The following is a 23,308-nucleotide window of genomic DNA, read 5'->3' as shown; positions in this document are numbered from 1 at the left end:
ACATTCACTGTAATAATCTCATAGTTAAAAGAGATGCCCTCGAAAATCTTTATATATAAGGAAATATAACAAATGATAATATATCAATGTGAGGTTTAAATATTGCTTTATATGATATGTTAAAGGGAATTTAATGACTAAATGAAATTCTCTGAACATGAGAACAGACTTGACAGACTAGTTCATTTCATTCTTTTATTTCTCTCCCTTAGGAAGGTACATCTTCATCTGGAAACAAGCGTTGGGTTTCACAATGGGCTAGTTTGGCTGCCAATCACACAAGGCATGATCAAGAAGAAAGAATAATGGAGTTGTCTGTACCTGTTCCTTTAGAGCATGGTATTTTCTTTCCTTCTTTTTTTTTTTTTGTGAGCCATACCTCAGTTTTTAAAATACTATAGGCTAAGTCTGTGTAGTGAATTAAACCTAAATAAATATATTCACATAATCTCAAGCTACTATATATAGATTTTATTTTCACTAAAAATGCAGACATCATTAATGTAACCCTAACTGAAAATAGAGGTAATTTGTAGATGAAGCATGTGTGTGTGTGTGTGTGTGTGTGTACTCATAAAAACTTATATATGACTATATGTATATAACATATATACATGTGAGAATTTAAAAATAAGACTAATACAGTTCCAAACTGTCCCATTCACTAACACATCAAATATTTAAAAGCCACTTTTTTCCATATGTTCAATGAAGAAAATTTACTTAATACAACTTAATTTATTAAATATATCTTTTACAAATGTATAATATGGTTTTTATTACTACCTTTTTACTATATTTCTGTGAACTGAAATATAAAGTTTCTTTAAAAAAACAAAAATTTTGATGCCTCTTATGATTTTATTATTAGATTCAGTTCATTACATTCTTCGTTAAAAGTAAAACACTCAGGAGAATTTGTATGTGGCTTTTTATCTGTTTTCTTAGCTGTGTTATCACTGGAAGTTGAAATAGAAACTTATTTTGTGTTTATTGTGGCACCCAAAAATCAATTTAGGAATTTTGTAAACGTTAGTCAGCAAGTATTTGAGCAAGGTACACAGCAGTGTACTAGAAAAGCTGTATAGTTTATCATAAAAATTAGAAGTAATTTTTAGTATTACCAAAATTTTTGGAAGGACAGCATAATTTTCAGATTGGTTCACATAAACTGATTACAGTTTGGGGAACAAAAAAGCAAGTCAGGCTAGAGGATTTATAAAGAATCATTATAAAAGTATTATTAGCTGTGGAAAGCAAAATTCTACCCTTGTTATAAAAATTAATGATACTTGGCCTTCATTATTTTGTTCCTGTTTCATCATATTCTAAATGAGCTTACTGAGATAAACTGATAAGTCTACTTATATCCTAAAATGTTCTTGTCAAATATCCATTGAGTATGTGTTAGGAGCCAGGACAGTGTGAGAAATGCTAGAAAAGTACAAAAAGATAAAATAGCTATGACTAAATAAGTTTGGTGCTTGAAGTAGTACTGCGGAGATAAGACATAACCAAATAACATGATCATTTGCTAAATTAAAGTAACATTAGTAAGTTATTAAGTTATTTTCCTACATTATAGCCATAGTATTGCTATGAAATTTAGATGCTAAAATTTTAGAATTATAAAGGGATGGCCACAGAAGCTATATCTAGCATCTTTTTTTCCACTTACACCCAAAAGATTTAAATGCTTTATATGTTAATTTATATTTCCCTAAAAAGATCGCTTTTCTCAGAAATACATTTCATTTACAAACAGTCAGGAAAGTCCTCCTTAAGTAATATTCTCAAAGTCTGTCACATGGAAATGTTGAAGTTATATATTTTCCCATCAACTTCTCAGTTTGAGTCTTTAATATACCAGAAGATCATAATATGAAAATAACTCAGTTTGTGAAATTATGACAAATCCTGTCACCTTTTTCCTTTCTTATAATTGTTAAAAATCTTTTAATTAGCTTTGAATTTTTTCTTTTAGAACACGTTGTTAAAGTTGTACATTTTCTGTTTTACTTGGGAAATCCAGACTTGTCATTCTTTCAGTAGATAATGATGCTTATTAAAAATTAGGTATATTATTATTCTTTACTATGTAACTCAAAGTATAGCAAATAAACTGTTTATTAGACATTATTTTTACAATTCTATATATACTATGCAGAGTCCATTTTTTGTGAGTGAAATTTCACAGATGGGACAAGTCACAAAAGCAAGAATGTGAACTTCTCTCCCATAAAAGACATTAAAAGAAAAAGAGAACAACAGATGTAGTTTTAAGATAAGATGACCCTAATTTTCATCTCATAAGATTTGCTCTATTAACTCCTGTTAGTAATGTACCTATTTGTGCATCTCAGTGTTGCATTTTCTATTTAAATTACACTGTCACAATCTTGGCTTATTTCTTCAAAGTTTTACTTTATACTTAAGCCATTTCTTAACTTCAGAATCTAAAGTAATATGACATTTGTCTTATTTTCACTATTTTGCCCCAGTAAGTTCCTTACTTGTTGTTTTCTTTTACAGATACAGATATCAGTGAATCTGGCATTTCACTGAGAAGTACTGGCTCAGCAGCCTCCCTGGCTAGTCAGGGAGAGAGAAGGAGACGAACCCTTCCCCAGCTTCCAAGTGAGGAAAAGTCTCTTGAGAGCTCCAGAACAAAGGTTATAGCACAGAGGTCAGAGATAGGAGAAAAGCAAGACACGGAGCTTCAGGAGAAAGAAGCACCTACACAGGTATACCAGAAAGATAAACAAGACACTGACAGAGCCTTGGGTAAAATGAACAGGGCAGTGAATGGTGAGACTCTTAAAAATGGTGGAGATAGTAAAACCCTGCTTCACTTAGGCAGCTCTTACTCTGGAAAGGAGAAAAGTGAAACTGATAAGGAAGCTTCTTTGGTAAAGCAAACATTAGCTAAAATCCAGCAACAAGAACAAAAGGAACAGGCACAGTGGACACCTACTAAATTATCTTCTTCAAAAAACATCGCAGGTCAGATAGATAGATGTAGGGAGGAGTCTTTTAAGCAGGAGTCACAGCTTCAAGAAAAAATTCCAGGACTTTCTGCAGGCAAAGGAGAAAGAGCAATACAAAACGAGGGTAAGAGAAGAAAAGCTGAGGAAATTCTGAAAAGTCAGACTTCAAAGGGAGGAGACAAGAAGGAATCCTCCAAGTCATTAGTGCGACAAGGAAGCTTCACTATAGAAAAACCTAGCCCCAACATACCCATAGAACTTATCCCCCATATAAATAAACAGCCTTCATCAACACCCCCTTCCTTAGCATTAACAACAGCCAGCAGAATAAGAGAAAGAAGTGATTCCATGGATACTGATTCTAGTATGGACACAACCCTTATTCTAAAAGACACAGAAGCAGTAATGGCTTTTCTAGAAGCTAAACTGCGTGAAGATACTAAAACTGATGAAGGCCCAGATACTCCCAGCTATAACAGAGACAACTCCATTTCACCCGAATCTGATGTGGACACAGCTAGTACCATCAGTCTGGTTACTGGAGAGACTGAAAGAAAGTCAACCCAAAAGCGAAAGAGTTTCACTAGTCTCTATAAAGATAGGTGTTCCACAGGTTCTCCTTCCAAAGATGTTGCAAAGTCGTCATCTTCGGGTGCTAGGGAGAAAATTGAAAAAAAAACAAAAAGTCGTTCTGCAGATATAGGTTCTCGGGCAGAGGGTCGTAAATTTGTGCAGTCCAGTGGAAGAATAAGGCAGCCTTCAGTAGATTTAACAGATGATGACCAAACCTCTAGTGTACCTCACTCGGCCATCTCTGATGTTATGTCATCTGACCAGGAAACTTACTCTTGTAAATCTCATGGAAGGACTCCACTTACCTCAACTGATGAGCATGCACATTCCAAACTGGAAGGAAGTAAAGTAACTAAATCCAAGACTTCTCCTGGAGCACCTGGTTCGTCCAGTAAATCCACCACTCTCCCAAGGCCACGACCTACCAGGACTTCCCTCTTGCGCAGAGCCCGACTTGGTGAAGCTTCGGACAGTGAACTTGCTGATGCTGACAAAGCATCTGTTGCTTCTGAAGTGTCCACAACAAGTTCGACATCCAAACCTCCCACAGGAAGGCGTAGCATTTCTAGGATTGATTTGTTGGCTCAGCCTCGTAGAACAAGGCTTGGCTCATTATCGGCTCGCAGTGACTCTGAAGCAACGATCTCTAGAAGTAGTGCCTCTTCACGGACCGCAGAAGCCATCATTAGAAGTGGAGCCAGATTAGTACCTTCAGATAAATTTTCTCCTAGAATTAGAGCTAACAGTATCTCTCGACTGTCTGACTCCAAGGTCAAAAGTATGACCTCAGCACATGGCTCTCCTTCAGGTAAATTGGATCCAGACTTTTTATAATATTAGTGTATTTCTTTTGTGTTTGGGGACTTCTTCTTTGAAAAATTGTTAGCCGATTCCCAAAATTTTCAGCAGAAAGATCATACTGTAGAGGGTTTTGTTCCTTAAAAAGTTACTTTAGTTAGCTTGAAAATGAAGTGAAAGTGTCAGTGACTCAGTTGTGTCCAACTCTCTGCAATCCCATGGACTGTAGCCCGCCAGGCTCCTCTGTCCATAGAATTCTCCAGGCAAGAATACTGGAGTAGGTTGTTAGTCCCTTCTCCAGGGGATTTCCCGACCCAGGGATCAAACCCGGGCCTCCTGCATTACAGGCAGTTTCTTTACCATCTGAACCACCAGGAGGAAAATTCAGAAGTTACATACACTTCCAGTTAAAGTCCTGGTACAAAATAGTGAATTCAAAATTTGAAGTATTATTGAACTGATTTGGGAATTTTAATTGTCTAGTGGGTGAGGTATCTGGGTTTGTGTTTTAGACTTAGATTAGGAATTATTATCTGGTCTATATAATAAAAATGAATATGTGTTTCTGAAAACATGTTCAACTTTTAAATATCCTAACATAATTCTAAGTTCTTGTGAATCTGAAGAACAGTAGTATACTTTTTGTTACTCCTTTCAGAACTAAATGAAAAATGAGTTTTACTCTTTTCCTGTTTATTTTGAAATGTCAAATTTTTATTAAATTGATTTATGATTGGGGTGGGTGGAAACTAATCCTTTATTTCAGTGGAAGAAGATGGATTCGTGAGACAGTCACTAAGCACATGGGCAAAATTGGGCTATAGAAATTTAACTGGTTATGAGCATTACCTCATAACGTGCCGTCATATCATTTAACTGTAGTAATTAGCTGTCACTGATTGTGATAATTACAAGAGCTACTTTCTCCCCACCAGAATTAACTGCTTCTGGCATATTTGTCTGTGTATATACTTCATTTTCAGAGCTATAGCCAGTGAGAATACATGTGTGACCAAAGAGTAGCAAGACAGATATTTGTGTGTATCCTGTAAATGTGGTCTTATTACTTCATAATCAGCCTCATGTGGGTGTGGCTGAAAAAGGACATTTGAGGGGAAACCAGCTGTTAAAGGACTTAAAGATTCATTTTTGTTGGTTACCTAAGTGATCCCTAAATCTTGAGTGAAGAGTAAAGGGAAAGTTGGTATGCAGTCTTTTCTTTTAAATTTTTACTTCTGTCACAGTTCAGCCCATAAAACCCCAAACCATAGTACTTTGCATGTGTTATTTTTTTCATTTTCTGTTCCTCCTCTCTTCTCTTCACTGCTGCTTTCCTCCACTCCATTCACATTCCTGTCTCCTGGTCTGTGGGTGAGGTGATGGTAATCATCATGTGAGGAGCTGAGGATAGATAACATAGAGTCTAGATTCCAAAAGAATAGGTGACATTTCCTTTATTACTCCTGTCCTCCTTGTTTCTACACATCAGACTTTGGTTGGTGGCTAATGGGTCTGTTGCCAAGTATTTTAAAACTACCTCACTGCTTTATGCTCACCCACTGTTGTTACCTGGTGTTCCACGTGGCTGTGCTTCTTCGGTGCACATTTCCTTGTGCTGCGTTCTGCCGTGTGTGCTCTGATGAGGTTTCTTCTGCCACAGTGCTTGTTTGCTCGCTTCAAGTCTATTTAAGTACATGAAAACATTTAAGTGCTCTTCTGTCTTAACATAAGTTGTATGTTACCATGTAGCATGAAACTCTTGGTAACTCTTCCTTCTGTACTAGTTGCCTAGCTCTTAACACATGAGTGATCTGATTTTATTCTCAATGTTTAACAGAGGGACTTATTTGAGATGCAGACCAAATATGATTATTTCTAATAAGTCTAAGAAACAGCTATAAGATGCTATATATATATATTTATTATATATATGTCCTTATATATATGTATATGTATGTCTTTAAATATGTCTTCAAATTCTATATTTTAGCCTATATTTTGTTTTCTTCTTCTTTGAATACAGAACTTGGTAAACATGCATCTTTCTGTGTCCAAAAAGTACCTTGAATTACTTAATGAAATTTCCTAGGGCAGATTGAGGTATGTGACTTTGGCCTTCTTCAAACTTACTAGCAGTATATTAAATAATTAACATCATTGAATTTAATAGTTCGAAGGGTTATTCAGTTTAGAGAACTAAAGCCAAGAGATGGAATAACCTGCCTGGTCACATAGATATATCAAGAACAGGTTGTGAATCCAAGGCATTTAATTCCCAGCCTGTTGCTTTTTCTACAACAATCAGTCTAGCGCTGAGAAACAGACTCCACTTATGTGCAGACTTCCAGAGGACAGCTAGACTATTGGATTATTATCAGGAGTATATATATATAACCAATAGACAATATAAATATTTTGGTATTATTCACTATAATCTTTGTAATTATGATGTTTTACCAAGTCCATGTTCTCTCTCCCACCTTTTTGAGCCTAAAACTACATTGTGGTCCAGGAATATATATTCAGATTCTTTTAAGATGCCCATTTCCAGTTTTATATCCTATCTAGGACAATGACCTGGACCTTTCAGTCAGTGGTAACATACTAAAATAGTTATGTGTGGTAAATAGTAATTACAACATTTCTACTTACTATAATTATAAATCTTAAATGGAGAAAGGAAATAAAAATTCCTAGCTTTTGAAATATTTAAAAGAATGTGAAACCATCCTTGTCAGTGTTGCTAAGCACACTATAAACTTTTAAAAATCTTAAAAATGCCTGACCCTGGAACCTGTGAAATTATCCAAACTAATACATAAAAATAATTCTGTAAAGCTTCAAATTGTATAGTTTAGCCTGTGTTAGAAAAAGCTTTTCCAAGAAATGAATATGATAAAAATAAAATGGAAATGTCGTTATTTGACAAAATTAAGAGTAAGATTTCTTCTATGTTTCTTTAATTCTGATGTAGCATGCTTTCAGGAGTTTAGTCCACCCCCTCCCCAACACTTCAAAAATTTTTTCATTGATCCTTCAATATAAAGTTATGTTAAAATATCCAGATGTATTTAAAACTAGGTACCCTGAATTACCAAAGTAAGGCTTCCCCAATGGCTCAGTAGGTAAAGAATCTGCCTGCAGTACAGGAGACCTGTATTGATCCCTCGGTCAGGAAGATCCACTAGAGAAGGAAATGGCAACCCACTCCAGTATTATTGACTGGCGAATTTCATGGACAGAGGAGTTGGGCAGGCTACAGTCCATGGGATTGCAAATAGTCGAACACAACTGTGACTGATTTTCACTTTCACCCTGAATTATCAAAGTAAGGCAGTTTTCATTATGTTTTAAGTATACATTCTAAAATTTTCAAAAATCATGTTAACATCCTTAAAATTTTTTTAGACTGTTTTCCCATTTTTATTGTAATCCTCAAAATTTATAGATGATGATGTTAACTCTTGGACATGCATGGGTTGAGTTATTTCTTCTCAAGTCAAAGACCAATACAGAACACCATGATCTTTTTGTTACATGCTCATACATATTAAACATGTTTGTGGCTTAATTTCCCACAAAAATATTTTTATTTAGGTATAAAAATGTAATGTTTGTCTTCTGAAATTTATTTGTTATATCTGTAGATAATGATGTGTTTTGATGTCAGCAAAGTTTTGATTAAGAGTAAAAGAAATCAAACCACTCACAGATAAATGATCCTAATAACTCTTTTTCCCCTTTTAAATTTTTTAGACATCATGAATAATATATATTCTTGATGAATGTAGTAGTTTATTACTTCCACAAGAGGGAGTGTTGTATAATTTTATAGCTAAAATGAGTCTGTTTAACTAACATAGCTAGAGTAATTTTCAGGTTAGCTACAAAATAATTAAGCCCATCTTAGAACTTTTTCTCACTATATTATATGTGCTGTCCAGCACTTCATCAACCCAGGAAGCTTCATAGAGATTGGCATTTCAGATACCTTCAACACAGTTTTCTCATTTTATTATATGTGCTGTCCAGCATTTCATCAACCCAAGAAGCTTCTTAGAGATTGTCATTTTAAATACCTTCAACACAGATTTTCAATTTAAGCATTTATCTGAAATGCCTTATTAGTATCAGTATATCAAATGAGCCTAATAATATAAAGTTACATTTGATTCTCTAAATAATTTTATCTAAGCAGGGTAAATTTCAAGAAGAAAGTAAAAAAAAAAAAATTTCATCCCTGTAAAAATCATAAAACAATCATTCTATGAGAATTCTAGGGTGTCTTTTTTTTTTAATTAGTCTAACTTGAAATTTTTTAAAATAAAATATTTATTTAATTTTAAAGCACTTGGAGTGCTCGCTTCGGCAGCACATATACTGGGATTGGAACGATACAGAGAAGATTAGCATGGCCCCTGCGCAAGGATGACACGCAAATTTGTGAGGCGTTCCATATTAAAAAAGAAAAATAAAAAAAAAAGAAAGAAAAAGAGAAAAAAAAGAAAAAAATAAATAAATAAAGCACTTGGAATGAGTTTTGCACACTGAGAGTCAGTAGACCTGGCGTAAACTTTGATTTAAGCAAGTCACAGGACCTTTCTGAGCCCAATTTTTATCTATAGATTGAAGAATTTAAACTAGCTCACGTCCAAAGTCATTTTGTTCTAAAATTCTATAAAATAAGTAGGCACTGGGGAAAGTTAAAAACATTTTTACTTAAAGTTTCCTCTACAAAAGCTAGTTAGATTATAGGGATTTTTCTTCAGATAAAATATATTGCTGCTTTAGTTTGGAAGCAAAGATGAAGAAAGCAAAGGTATTGAGAGAACTTCTTCGACAAATAATAGGTTAGAGGTCCTGGCTTTAACTCCCTTTCACAGTCCCTTTTTCACCAGTAGTCATCATTTCACGTCTCATTTTTTGTTCAGAGGTTAACTTAAGCTTTGCTTCATAGCACACCATGTATGATATGCTTTCCATTGGTAGAGATAACTTTTAGTTACTTGAAGACTTACTAATCATATTTTTATTTTCTGCTATGTCCTGTATTTTATATTTTCCTTCTCGCCTTCCTTTTATTATTTTTTCATTTTTTATGCAATTTTAAAGGTTACTTTTTATTTACAGTTATTCCAAAATATTGGCTGTCTCCCCCATCCTTGAGCTCATCTTACACCCACTAGTTTGTACCTCCCACCTGCCTCCTATATTGCTTCTCCTCTTTTAAAAGTTATTCTTAGAAACTTCAGTATTCTTGCTGGGTTCTAGGTAGACTTATAAAATATAGGTGGAAAGTTTATGAATTTCATTTGAAAAAGAAGTTTTTTCTTTTATTCTTTTCTCCAAAAGGTAATGATTTTCTGACCTGGAGACTTAGATTGCACAATTTAGATTCTAACGGGGCTCAGCTTCATTGTCACCTGATAACTAATGTCACCCGACTTGTAGCCCTTGTTTCTCACTTTCTCATTCTGCTTTCATGTGCTCTGCCACTCAAAATACCTATCAGTTATTGATGCCATTCTCTCTAAATTACCTCCATATTAACAACCTGAACTCTGTAATACCTGTTTTCATACCTTCTGCAGTTTATTAAAACTCTTTGTTACTGGTTTTGTCCTCTCCAATTTTCAGTTATAGGTATGGTTACATAGTTTTCAAATAAAAAATTTGGAAATTTAATCTAACAAAAGATCTTTTTTATTTATGAATTTCCTTTTATGAATCATATTCTAGGGTAGCAAAATAAAAAACATTCAGCATTTAATGAAATGTCTTTATTAAAAAGTACAGATTTGTTTGCTATATAGCTAATTGCCTTGCTGTGTTTCTTTAAAAAAAAAACAAAACTTATTTACTCTTTCTTAATTTTTCCTAAAGCTGTTTTCAATTCTCAGGGTCAGTTCAAATGTCTAGAAATTAGTAAATTTCCACCATGGTAAAAGTATTATTTGTGCTAATGAATTATCTTCTAATGTTAAAATCAAAAATTATTTTCAATAACCCCTTAAAAAAAACTGATTAATTACCTGGAGTTCCATATATATGTTCATGTACACTTTTACAGAAAGTCATGAAGTTTTGCCTATCTTCATTCTCTGAAATAAGAGTTTAAATCCAGACAAATGGGTAGGCACTGATTTATGATATAGTCCTGATTACAGATTTCTCTGTTCTTAAAGCAGTTCTGGGAACAAATATCAATCTTATTTGAGTGCCAACTCAGCCTTACAGAGCCTTGAGCAGAAATGAGGTTTATGAAAGAAAAGACAGGAAAGGCATAAAATTCAAGTGAAGTAGGATAAAGGAATTCTAGACCTCACCAATGTACACAGCCTAGAGTCAGCTTCTGTTTTATAAGAGAAAGATAAAGAAAGCTCTTAATATTAACAGCAGTTGGAACTTAACAACGGAAGCTAAGGTTTTAGCACTTTAGCCACCAAAAACATCTCATGCTTTTTTACTAGGTTTTCCTATTTTGAGGAAAGGAAATGGTCAGTATCTAGGAATTAATTCATTTATTCAAACATATTTATTAAACATTTGTTAGCCAGACACTGCTAAATGCTAGGAACATGTTAGTGGATTAAGCAGGCATAATTCCTGCCCTTCTGAAGTTTTCCAGAGATTAGCCGTTTTTTCCCTATTTTTACCTCTTTATGCTTCACACTTTATTTGCATGTTTAATTATTATATTAACAGTAGTAGTGACCTGTCTGCATTAATTTGTCTTCTAATTTTCAAATGTGTCCACAAAACCATTTTTTAAATCTTTACTAACCTTAAATAAGAAAGTGATTGCCACTTTCTTTAATGTGACTATTGTCAGTATCTCCTGTGCCATAAATGTTAATGGTTGTGAGAATACCTTTGTAGGTTTTCACTCCTTGTAGGTTTTATTGCCATTGTCTTATTTTCACCTGTATGCTTTCAATGTCAAAGCAGCAGAGTTGTACTGAAGATGCTTTGTTGTGTTTTTACCGTGTAAAAAGATTTTTTCCAATCATAGCATAACAGGATGTTGAATGACAGAGGTAATGTTTTTTTTTCTGCCATAAAGGCATAATTTCCACAGCAGGAATTATGCATATTTGTTTGTTGGGAAAAGAGGGTTTTTACCATCTCCATGTTGAAAAGTCCATGTGGCATGAGGAAATCTTTTCCCTTATTTTATTTTTTTGTTGTTGTTGTTGCTGTCATTAAAAAAGAAAAAATCCATGTCACTTAAATGAGAAATATTTGCAATTAAATAGTACCTGAGTTAAACATTTATGAATAGAGCTTGCTTAGTTGTTTGTCGTTAGTCAGCTGTTCATCTGAATGTTTGTTTACTCACCATGCTACAGAAAATGTGATCTTTCTATTGTTCTTAATTCTTCATTGTTTTTAATTCACCAAAGTATGATGTTTCTATCTTAAGGAGTAGTAGACTTAATGGTTTTGTAAACTATGTGTATGTCAGTTTTTTAAAATTGTTCTGTGTGTGGTCTCATGGTGTTTTTGAAATCATGATTTTTATTTTCTCTCTTTTAAAAGATAACATAATAATTCTTTTTTTAATAATTAAACTAATTTAGTAAATTCAAGATGGAGGCGCTTTCCTACTGATTATGCTTCCACCTCAGAAGATGAATTTGGATCAAACCGTAATTCCCCTAAACATACCCGTCTACGTACTTCTCCAGCCCTGAAAACGACTCGATTGCAGAGCTCTGGGTCAGCAATGCCTACTAGTTCTTCATTCAAACACCGGATAAAAGAACAGGAAGACTACATCCGAGATTGGACTGCCCATCGAGAAGAAATAGCCAGGTTGGTTTTAATCCGTTATCTCTAAGAGTTGAAATCATTTGTTACTGTTTCAACTTGATAACAGGTTTAGCTTTTACTTTGTTTGTACCAAGAAATGAAATCCACAGAGAACTAAGAATGTTAGTTTTGTTGATAGTATTACTCATTATCCTTTTTTTTTTTTAATGCAAGTGCTGCTTACATGTTAAATAATTTATTTTGGTAAACCCCTCTTTCTTATTTCCAGTAGAGATGCTGATGAATTAATATAATTTTGAAAGGTAGTCAGTATCAGCTCTACATAATTGAGAATTATGCAGATACTTTTTTTTATTCTTTTACCTTCCAAAGAGGTGTGCTTGTTAGAGATGTTGCTAACGTTCTCTGGGGAGAATTAGAGTAGGCAGATTATTACTTGCACTTTTATGAGTTCATTAGATTGAGTTAGTACAATCCTTTAATAATTAAATGAGAATATTATTTTTAATATTAAATGTTTATAATAACCTTAAGATTACATAATTAAAAGTGAAATTTATGCTGCAGATGTGATTTTTAACCCCTAACATTGCAGTTGACCGTTCAATAGAGGCTCTATTCAAAAAAATGCTATAGTAGTCAAGGGTTTTTTGGTAAGTTTGTAAGGTATTAAATTTTCTGTTACATGTTACCTAAACATTTTCACTGTGTACATGCTAAAATTATTTCTGCCTTTAGCTTGAGGTCCTAATTTTCTTATACTTAACAACATTTACTAAAGAAATTATATATAATAATTCATAAATTCCTTTAAAATTTTTTATGATGATTTTATGATGTTTATCTTTTTTTTCTTTACTCTATAGACTTCTGTGAATTGTTTCTTTTTTTCCTGGATCATTAGTTTAATGTTTAGGTTTTTTTTTTGTTTTCTTTAGTGACTATTCACTTGTGGTTGCTTTTAGTTCTTGCAGAACATGCCCTTCTAATCTCATTGTGTTGCTTAAACATTACTTTTTGGCCATGTAAATGACAATAATTGTTGAAGCATTGTAAACCAGTTCTGATTAGAGTAAGGGCATGTATGTGCTTTGGGATCCATGCATTATTGTCCATTGTGCTAAGTTGCTTCAGTTGTGTCCGACTCTGTGCAACCTCATGGACTGTAACCCACCAGGCTCTTCTGTCCATGGGATTCTCCAGGCAAGAATACTGGAGTGTGTTGCCATCCCCTCTTCCAGGGGACCTTCCCAACCTAGGGATCAAACCTGCATCTTGTACATGTCCTGCATTGGCGGGCAGATTCTTTACCACTAGCGTCACCTGGGAAGCCACTCCATGCATTATTATGGACCCGCAAAACTGCAATGAGAGAATCTTGGTACTGTATTTTTTTTTCTTGTGGGCACAGCTGGCAACAACAGGCCTTGCTCTTGTCTCATTTTTTTTCCTCCCCATGGACAAGTCTCACCACATGAACACAAGGGGTACCCAAGGGAACTAGAATGTTCTGCTTTTTCTTAGGCGGCTTTGTCTCTTAAACTCTCTACCCTAAACTAGATCACTGAACACCTTCTGGGCCAAATCCACTTCCCTGTCCCTAAACAGAAAAGAATTATGATACAAAGGGGAAAGTGACTAAGAACTGTCTATTATATTTTCACTTGGTTTTATTTTGTTAGTATGTGTATTTTATTACCCTTGTCTGTATATATTTTATTATCTATAGTAGTACTCTAAGGCTAGCCTATTTAACACCTAATGATTGTATGCCTTTTTCCTCCAGTTTGTTAGTAGCATTATGTTAATAAAACTTGCTGTTGGGATTTAATTTTTCAAGGTATATTTTCCAGCCATACATCTCACAGGAAGAGAAAGTATTTTTATTTTTGTTTTTTAAGATATTAAAAAAAGTAAGAGGGGAAGATAGGAAGTATAGGAAGGAAAGAAAGTTAATGTTGATGTTTAATGTTCCTATAGAATACTGACATTTGCTTAATGTGCAGAAATTTATTTTCAAATAACTAAACTAAATAGAATGTGAGAAATACATGTTTTATTTCTATAAATTGGCTACCACTTTCACTTAAGAAATTTGAAAAGCATAATAGTGATTTTAATTGATTACAAAATGTTTTCTGCTTTTTCATACTCTTTTTGCTTATATTTTAGAGCTGTATTACTAAACCAGCACCTTTACACCTCTGCAGTTTTGTTTTGGATCAAGTTTATGTTTGCATAAATTTTTTTAATGTATTGTATAATCCCCATCCACATGTAATTCCCATTCACTCAACAAAGAATTCCTAAGCAACTTCTATGAGTAGAACATAGTATTTAGCCTGAGTGAAGTGTAAAGATGACTTAGACATGAGTATCCTCAGAGAGTTCAGAGTCAGAGGAAAGAAGCAAAGGTGTTGCATGAGGTGATATCAGGCAGAGTGGTAGAAGAGGTTGTAGAAAGGGTGAAGTCTGAACTTCCCTCGTAGTCCCATGGCTAGGATTCCATGCTTCCAATGCAGGGAGCCTGGGTTTGATCCTTGGTCAGGGAACTAGATCCCACACACTGCAACTGGAAGAACCTGCTTGCCGTAATTAAGGCCTGACACAGCCAAATTAATTAATTAATTAATTATTTTTAAAAGGGTGTCTGCAACAGGAATTTACTGGAGGTTGAAAAGAGAAAAGAAGTAGCATGAAAAAAAAAAGGAGTGGGTGAAGTTTGTCCGAGTCTAAGATATAAAGGTATATAGTTAATAGATGACCAAATTGAAGATAATCCTAAACCAGCTCAATAATAGGAGACATTGAGTGCCAGCTAAGAAGCATACATATTATTTTATATATAAGACTTATGTTTATAGCATTGAAACAAGTATACTATCAAGGGTGAAACAGATCACCAGCCCAGGTTGGATGCATGAGACAAGTGCTCAGGGCTGGTGCACTGGGAAGACCCAGAGGGATGGGATGGGGAGGGAGGCGGGAGGGGGGATCGGGATGGGGAACACATGTAAATCCATGGCTGATTCATGTCAATGTATGGCAAAAACCACTACAATATTGTAAAGTAGTTAGCCTCCAACTAATAAAAATAAATGGGAAAAAAAAAAGACTTTAAGATTTTTGAAAAGGATGATAAGATCTATATTAAAAGAAGGTTACTCTTAAGGGCAATTTGTAGAATTGTTTGAGAGAGAAGAGAACCTATAGATAAACTAGGGATCTATTCTAGAAGTTAATGTGCAAGACATTGAAGGCCTTAAGTTAAGATAGTGACGGTATAAATGGACATATGGATGTGTAACATTTGACAGCATTTGACGATTGCCAGAATAACTTCATGGTTGTTCAAATGAATATTGTTAAGAACTCCTATGAGCAGAATGTAGTTTTTAGCATGAGTGACCCGTAAAGGTGACTTAGAAATGGATGTCCTCAGAAACAAAAAACAAAAAGGAAGATAAGCTCTGTTTTGGGCATGCTGACTTCAGGTACTTTTGGAACAGACATGTGAAAGAGCATATAGCTCTGCAGCACAGGAAGCTCATGAGAGCTAGAATCATCGTTTTGGAAGTCAGACAAAAAGAAAATAGTTGAAACTGTGGTCATAGACATTGCCAGGAAGTGGTGAGTGAACTGAGAATATTATTGAACTCTGAGGGATAACCTAAATTATAAGGATTCAGTATAGTTGAATGATCAAAATCATGGACTCTGGGATCAGACCTTCTCAATTCAAACCCAACTCTGCCATGTGGTCTGTAAGACCCTAGACAAGTTAACTAACTGTGCTCTAGTTTTATGTGTAAAATGGACATAACAGTAGTGTCAACTTGAGAGAGTTGACAAACCAAGGCATGTGCATAACCTAGTGCTTGACGTAGGGTAAGCTATCAAATGTTAGTTACATTTAAGTGGAGTGCAGAGAAAACAGTGGTGTGTGTATAGACTCAAACATGATTGTGTTTATAATTGTGAGTATTTGGTTTTCTGTATATTTGATAATTTAAATTTATGAGACTCCAGATATAACTGGAGTTTCAGAATCAATGTTATTTTCTTACAATTTGTAAAATATTTTATTAAGGCTTACCCTATACTAATAGGAAACCTAAGAATCTCAACCAAAGTTTCATTCAGATTTCATTTCAAACTTTGTTTTAAAACATTCTTTTTTCCTAATAATAATAATGCTGATCTATAAGTAGTCTGTTTTTAATGTTAAAATGACACTTCCGGTCAAGAGGAAAGAGGCTTTATTACTGAATCTTTTACATATAGTATTTTTATTAGTGAAATTCAAATAAGAATACCTATAAGTGTATTTTTTAATATTTTAAAATATAATGATGATTTATATTTTTCAAGTCTCAATATTTATGATTAAAATTACAAATGCATGGTAATCTTAATGGCAAAAAACCAAATTGTAATTGTAATACATTTTATTAGAAGTTTTTTTATATTTTTGGTAAGAGCCAATTTAATTTAGTGGCCAGAATTAAGTGATATGGGTTTCCTTATAATATATGCATGCTTAGTTTTTTCAGTCATGTCTGACTCTCTGCAGACACAACTGAAGCCTGTCCATACAGCCTATGGTCTGTAGCCTGCCAGGCTCCTCTGTCCATGGGATTTTCCAAGCAAGAATACTGGAGCGGGTTGCCATGCCCTGCTCCAGGGAATCTTCCCTACCCAGGGATTGAATGCATGTCTCCAGCATTGCAGGTGGATTCTTTACCCCTGAGCCACCGGGGAAGCCCTTATAATATATAAAGCAATGTAATGAAACATTACAAAAGTAGGAAGTCAGGAGATACCTGGCCTGGCAAATTGGGCCTTGGAGTACAAAACGAAGCAGGTCAAAGGCTAACAGAGTTTTGCCAAGAGAACATACTGGTCATAACAAACACCTTCTTCCAACAACACAAGAGATGACTCTACACATGGACATCACCAAATGGCCAATATCAAAATCAGATTGATTATATTCTTTGCAGCCAAAGATGGAGAAGCTTTATACAATCAGCAACAACAACAAGACCAGGAGCCAACTGTGGCTCAGGATCATGAACTCCTTATTGCCAAATTCAGACTTAAATTGAAGCAAGTAGGGGAAACCACTAGACCATTCAGGTATGACCTAAATCAAATACCTTATGATTATATAGTGGAAGTCACAAATAGATTCAAGGGATTAGATCTGATAGACAGAATGGCTGACGAACTGTGGACAGAGGTTTATGACATTGTGCAGGAGGCATTGATCAAGACCATTCCCAAGAAAAAGAAATGCAAAAAGGCAAAACTGTTGTCTGAGGAGGCCCTTACAAATAGCTGAGAAAAGAAGAAAAGCAAAAGGCAAAGGAGAAAAGGAAAGATATACCCATTTGAATGCAGAGTTCCAAAGAATAGCAAGGAGAGATAAAAAAGCCTTCCTCAGTGATCAGTGCACAGAAATAGAGGAAAACAACAGAATGGGAAAGACTAGATATCTCTTCAAGAAAATTAGAGATACCAAGGGAACATTTCATGCCAAGATGGGCACAATAAAGGACAGAAATGGTAGGACCTAACAGAAGCAGAAGATATTAAGAAGAGGTGGCAAGAATACACAGAAGAATTGTACAAAAAAGATCTTCATGACCCAGATAACCATGATGGTGTGATCACTCACCTAGAGCCAGACATCCTGAAATGGGAAGTCAAGTGGGCCTTAGGAAGCATCACTACACACAAAGCTAGTGGAGGCGATGGAATTCCACTTGAGCTATTTCAAATCCTGAAAGATGATGCTGTGAAAGTGCTGCACTCAATATGCCAGCAAATTGGGAGAACTCAGCAGTGGCCACAGGACTGGAAAACATCCATTTTTGTTCCAATCCCAAAGAAAAGCAATGCCAAAGAATTCTCAAACTACCGCACAGTTGTACTCATCTCACATGCTAGCAAAGTAATGCTCAAAATTCTCCAAGCCAGGCTTCAACTGTATGTGAATCATGAACTTCCAGATGTTCAAGCTGGATTTAGAAAAGGCAGAGAAACCAAAGATCAAATTGCCAACATCCATTGGATCATAGAAAAAGCAAGAGAATTCCAGAAAAACCTCTACTTCTGCTTTATTGACTATGCCAAAGCCTTTGACTATGTGGATCACAACAAACTGGAAAATTCTTCAGGAGATAGGAATATCAGACTACCTGACCTACCTACTGAGAAATCTGTGTGCACATCAAGAAGCAACAGTTAGAGCTGGACATGAAACAACAGACTGGTTCCAAATCGGGAAAGGAGTACATGAAGGCTGTATATTGTCACCCTGCTTATTTAACTTATATGCAGAGTACATCATGCGAAATGCTGGGCTGGATGAAGCCCAAGTTGGAATCAAGATTGCTGTGGGAAATATCAATAACCTCAGATATGTAGATGACCCCACCCTTACGACAGAAAGCAAGGAGGAACTAAAGAGATTCTTGATGAAAGTGAAAGAGGAGAGTAAAAAAGTTGGCTTAAAACTCAACATTCAGAAAATGATGATCATGGCATCCAGTCCCATCCCTTCATGGCAAATAGATTGGGAAACAATGGAAGCAGTGAGAGACTTTATTTTCTTGGGCTCCAAAATCACTGCAGATGGTGACCTGTAGCCATGAAATCAAAAGATTTGCTCCTTGGAAGGAAAGCTATTACCAACCTAGACAGCATATTAAAAAGCAGAGCCATTAGTTTGCCAACAAAGGTCCGTCTAGTCAAAGCTATGGTGTCTTCAATAGTCATGTATGGATGTGAGAGTTGAACTATAAAGAAAGCTGAGCACCGAAGAATTAGTGCTTTTTAGCTGTAGTGTTGAAGAAGACTCTTGAGAGTCCCTTCAACTGAAAGGAGATCCAAACATTCAATCCTAAAGGAAATCAGTTCTGAATATTCATTGGAAGAACTGATGCTAAGGCTGAAACTCCAATACTTTGGCCACCTCATGCGAAGAACTTACTCATTGGGAAAGACCCTGGTGCTGGGAAAGATTGAAGGTGGGAAAAGAAGGGGATGACAGAGCATGAGACGGTTGGATGGCATCACCGACTTGATGGACATGAGTTTGATAAACTCTGGGAGTGGGTGATGGACAGAGAAGCCTGGCGTGCTACAGTTCATTGGGTCGCAAAGAGTCGGACATGACTGAATGACTGAACTGAAGTAGCCTATTTACAGTGTTGTGATAGTTTCTGCTTTTTCACCACTGCAGCCCTTAGGACCTAGCACAGTGACCAGATCATTAAGTATTTATTGGTAAATAAAAAGAAATTGACCGTAGATTGCTTCTGTTGGGCCATAAGCTTCAAGTTAGCTTCTCCTTTTAAATCTGTAGTTAAGTTTTTATGCAATTACTCGATTCCGTGAAAGCCTTTCAAGCTTACATTTTGCATAAGTTAAAAAGTTGTTACTTTGCGCTTTGGATTTTAGAATTGGAAAGCTTATATGGGTATTTTACAAATATTCTGTCATTCCAAAGCTTTGGGTTACTGTGCAGGTAACCAAATTGAGATCCTATGCAGTGGCTGCATAACTTAGAAAATGTTCAGTTATCACTGATAACAGTTACTTAGTTCTTCAGTCCATGTGTCTGAAAATACAAATAAATGACTTTAGGGACATGATCTCAAAACATGGAATCTGGCCCTGTGTCAGCTACTTTTAAGTTGTGTGGTCATGAGCAAGCCAGTAATTTTCTCTGAAAACACATATTTCTTCATAATCAATCAGTTAGATAAGTTCTTCTACTACCTCGTGACCCTCAAATGACTTGTGATGTACTGTGAAGTATGGTAGATAACATAAAATGCTATGCTCTGTCAGAGCTCCTCACGTCTTTGGTACCATACACCCCTTGGGCCATCTGGAGGAGCTTAGGGAGCTTCTCTCAGAAAGGTATAAACATTAGAAACAATTATATTGAAATACAGCTTTTAAAATATTTTTAAAATGATATAGTAGTATATAATTCTTCGTTAACATAGTAAATGGAACGTTATTGCTGTGGGTGTAATGAAGTAGTTTTGAAGTAGTAGTGATGACTAAATGTTTTGATATACTCATAGAAACTATAATGTGATTAGTTTTGCTGACAAAAATCACCGGTACTGCTAATACCACTGTTGTTTGTTGCTTATCTTTGTAATTGAAAGAAATGCTAAGTTTCATTTAGAAGGTTAGTGAAAATAAAGCTGTAATTGCTTTTCTCATTCAGGTTCACAGGCCTTTGAATTGTTTACCATGCCTAAGTTTAAAAACTGCTGTAATATATTAATGCTGGTAATTACCATTAACAGTGTGTTTTTAAAAGACACACATCAGTACTTCAGGCACTTAACTCATCTATTTGCAAGTGACAACTTGTAAATTATGTGTGGTTTAGTTTGATACATATTGGAATTAACATTTTAATTCTTCCAATATCAAAACAGTTAATGGCACACGTAGAAAATCTGAAGTTTTGAGGACAAATCTTTAAATATACAACTTATAAAACCGATTCTATCGGAATGATCGTTTGTAGACCTGCTGTGTGAAAGAATTAAACTTCTTTTCTGAAATCACCGCCAGGATCAGCCAAGACCTCGCGCTCATTGCTCGGGAAATCAACGATGTAGCGGGAGAGATAGACTCAGTGACCTCCTCAGGCACTGCCCCCAGTACCACAGTAAGCACTGCTGCCACCACCCCCGGCTCTGCCATAGACACTAGAGAAGAGGTAGGAGATCTTCATGGAGAGATGCATAAGGTTCTTCCTTTTCTTTATTTCTTTTGCTTTTAGCTTTTTGCTTCGTTTTTTTTGGTTACATCCATCCTCCCTATTTGCATGAAGCTCTGCATTTTCCAACTTTGCTTTAACAAATTTCTCTTATGTTCTTATAACAAAACTAGTAAAGGCTAACATTTGGTCTACTATTAGCATGAAGCTGTAAAATTATTCAAAATAAACACTTTGGAAAATATGAAAATAAATGATACCTAAAAAGCACATCCAAATTTGGTAAATAATTGTATAAATAATAAATCATTGTATACAGTTTCTATAAATCTTACATAGATTCTTAACTAGAAGTTATCTCAAGTAGCAAGAAAAAGTCTATAGTTTTTACTACTTTAAATAATTCTGTTGATGAATATATATATATATTCACAAAGATTCTTCAAAAATTGAAATATACATACATATACACTCTCACTCAAATATATGTATTCAGTTTTAAAACATTCTTGTGAACTGTGCAGGGTAAGTTAGCATATACAGACTATTGCCCTGCCAAACCAGAGTCCCCTGTTCTCCCCCTCCAGGGGACACCACAAACAACAGATGGCTCCAGAAGTTAACCTTTTAAAATATAATATAAAAATAATGGTATTCTGGCCATGTTGGGTTTCTTGATTTGGTGCAGAGATACAAAAAAAGACAGACACTTTGGAAGAATGAGTTACAGTTTTATTAGGACAAAGCCACACTGATTTGTTTAATTATCTTCTGACTGTTTTATGCTACAATGTCAGAACTGAGTACTTGAACAGAGACTGTAAGACTGCACAGCCTAAAATATTTATCATTTGACCCGTTACAGCAAAAATGTGCCAATCCCTAATATTGATTCATTTCACTTCCTTAATTTTATAAAATAATGTTCTCAATAGTAGCCAAAAATGGCTAGCCTTTTTGACACATTTAATTCTGGTAAACTCTTCTACTAAAATTTTCTTCAGTTGCTTTTTGTCACATTTATAATCTTATTCTTTAATGATCATAATTTTGTTGTTTTTTTCCCCTTTATGTGTTCTCTAATTTGGTAAATAATGTTTCATCAGTCTGTGTAGTTTTGTTACCACACTGATCAATTGTAAATGTGTATAAAAAATCATCCTTATTGGTGAAAAACAAAAGGATCTTCTTGGTGGCAAGACATACACAATTCTTCCTGGTACATTTTGAATGATGAAGATATTATTTTCTCAGCTGTCTAACTAAATTATACCTAACTTGATTGTACATTCACTCAGACTCAGTAAAATTGTTCAAACATTTCATTAAGTAGAATTCCATTTTATCCTTTTGACTTCATTTCTTATTACTGTACTAGAGTTTATTCCTTCTTCAGTAAACCTGAGTTACTTTGTACTATATGTGCATAATTTGCACTGTAGATGGCAGTATATCACTTGTACTGAAATATGTCATTTCTGTAGCATTACTGCTAAAAGTTTATCTAAGATCAAAATACTTTGTGAATTAAAAAAATTTTTTTTCTTTTGTAAACTTAATTATAATTTGTAATTTATGTATCTGAAGAAATTTGGCACCTGAATTTGGGGAGGAAAAAAGGAAAAAACAAGATAGGAAACTAAAAGAAAAAGAAACATTATTTTACACTGGTAAGGCAATGTGAGTAAAATGAACTCCTTGTCCATCTACATGGCTCAGCTTTTCCTATTTACCATCTATGTTTTCCGTTGGGGGAAACTTTATCCATGGAAGAATCAAATTTAACATAGTTATTATATATATTTTGGATTTTGAAAATCTATGTAGATGAACATCTATTTTATAAAACGGACACCTTTGAAGTGCTTACGAAAAGAAAGAGTAATTGGTTTATTGAAGATATCATGCTTCTGTTACTACCTGAGAATGGAATAACTTCTAACTATAAAAACTATAATGCCAGTATCTGTGTTTTTCCAAATTACTCTGTGCTCATGAGGATTTGCTTTTGTCCTGTTAGTTAGTTGATCGTGTTTTTGATGAAAGCCTCAACTTCCGAAAGATCCCTCCATTAGTTCATTCTAAAACACCAGAAGGAAACAACTGTCGGTCTAGTGACCCAAGACCTCAACCAGCAGAGCCTCCTGATCACTTAACAATTACAAGGCGGAGAACCTGGAGCAGGGATGAAGTGAGTAAACTATAAACTTCAACAAATGGCAGAGGATGCATGCCCAATTGGTTGGAAAAAGAGGAGGAGAACTGTTCATATATGTGTGTGTGCTCAGTCGTGTCTCTGCAATGCCATGGACTGTATGTAGCCTGCCAGGCTCCTCTGTCCATAGGGTTTTCCTGGCAAGAATACTGGAGAGACTTTCCATTTCCTCCTCCGGGGGATCTTCCTGACCCAAGGATTGAACCT

General features: G+C 35.0%; 1 protein-coding gene and 1 non-coding gene across 13 annotated transcripts in view; both read left to right on the top strand.

Moving 5' to 3' along the window:
• CEP170 (centrosomal protein 170) overlaps window positions 1-23,308 on the top strand; it is a 131,174-nt gene that overhangs the window by 94,600 nt on the left and 13,266 nt on the right. For 5 of the 12 annotated variants that reach the window (XM_043486061.1, XM_043486058.1, XM_043486053.1 and 2 more), the window contains 5 exons: window positions 213-339; window positions 2,533-4,368; window positions 11,939-12,173; window positions 20,739-20,916; window positions 22,907-23,077. In XM_043486061.1, the coding sequence (XP_043341996.1) occupies window positions 213-339; window positions 2,533-4,368; window positions 11,939-12,173; window positions 20,739-20,916; window positions 22,907-23,077 (2,547 nt within the window). The remainder of the gene's footprint in view (window positions 1-212; window positions 340-2,532; window positions 4,369-11,938; window positions 12,174-20,738; window positions 20,917-22,906; window positions 23,078-23,308) is intronic. The other 7 variants (XM_043486062.1, XM_043486055.1, XM_043486060.1 and 4 more) reach the window with 4 other exon arrangements.
• On the top strand, window positions 8,715-8,821 carry LOC122452611. The gene has a single exon (XR_006272776.1). It is a non-coding gene; the product is annotated as a U6 spliceosomal RNA (small nuclear RNA).

Source organism: Cervus canadensis, chromosome 13 (genome assembly GCF_019320065.1).
Source record: "Cervus canadensis isolate Bull #8, Minnesota chromosome 13, ASM1932006v1, whole genome shotgun sequence".
In the NCBI taxonomy this organism is placed as follows: Eukaryota; Metazoa; Chordata; class Mammalia; order Artiodactyla; family Cervidae; genus Cervus; species Cervus canadensis.
This window is presented reverse-complemented; position numbering and strand designations above follow the sequence as displayed.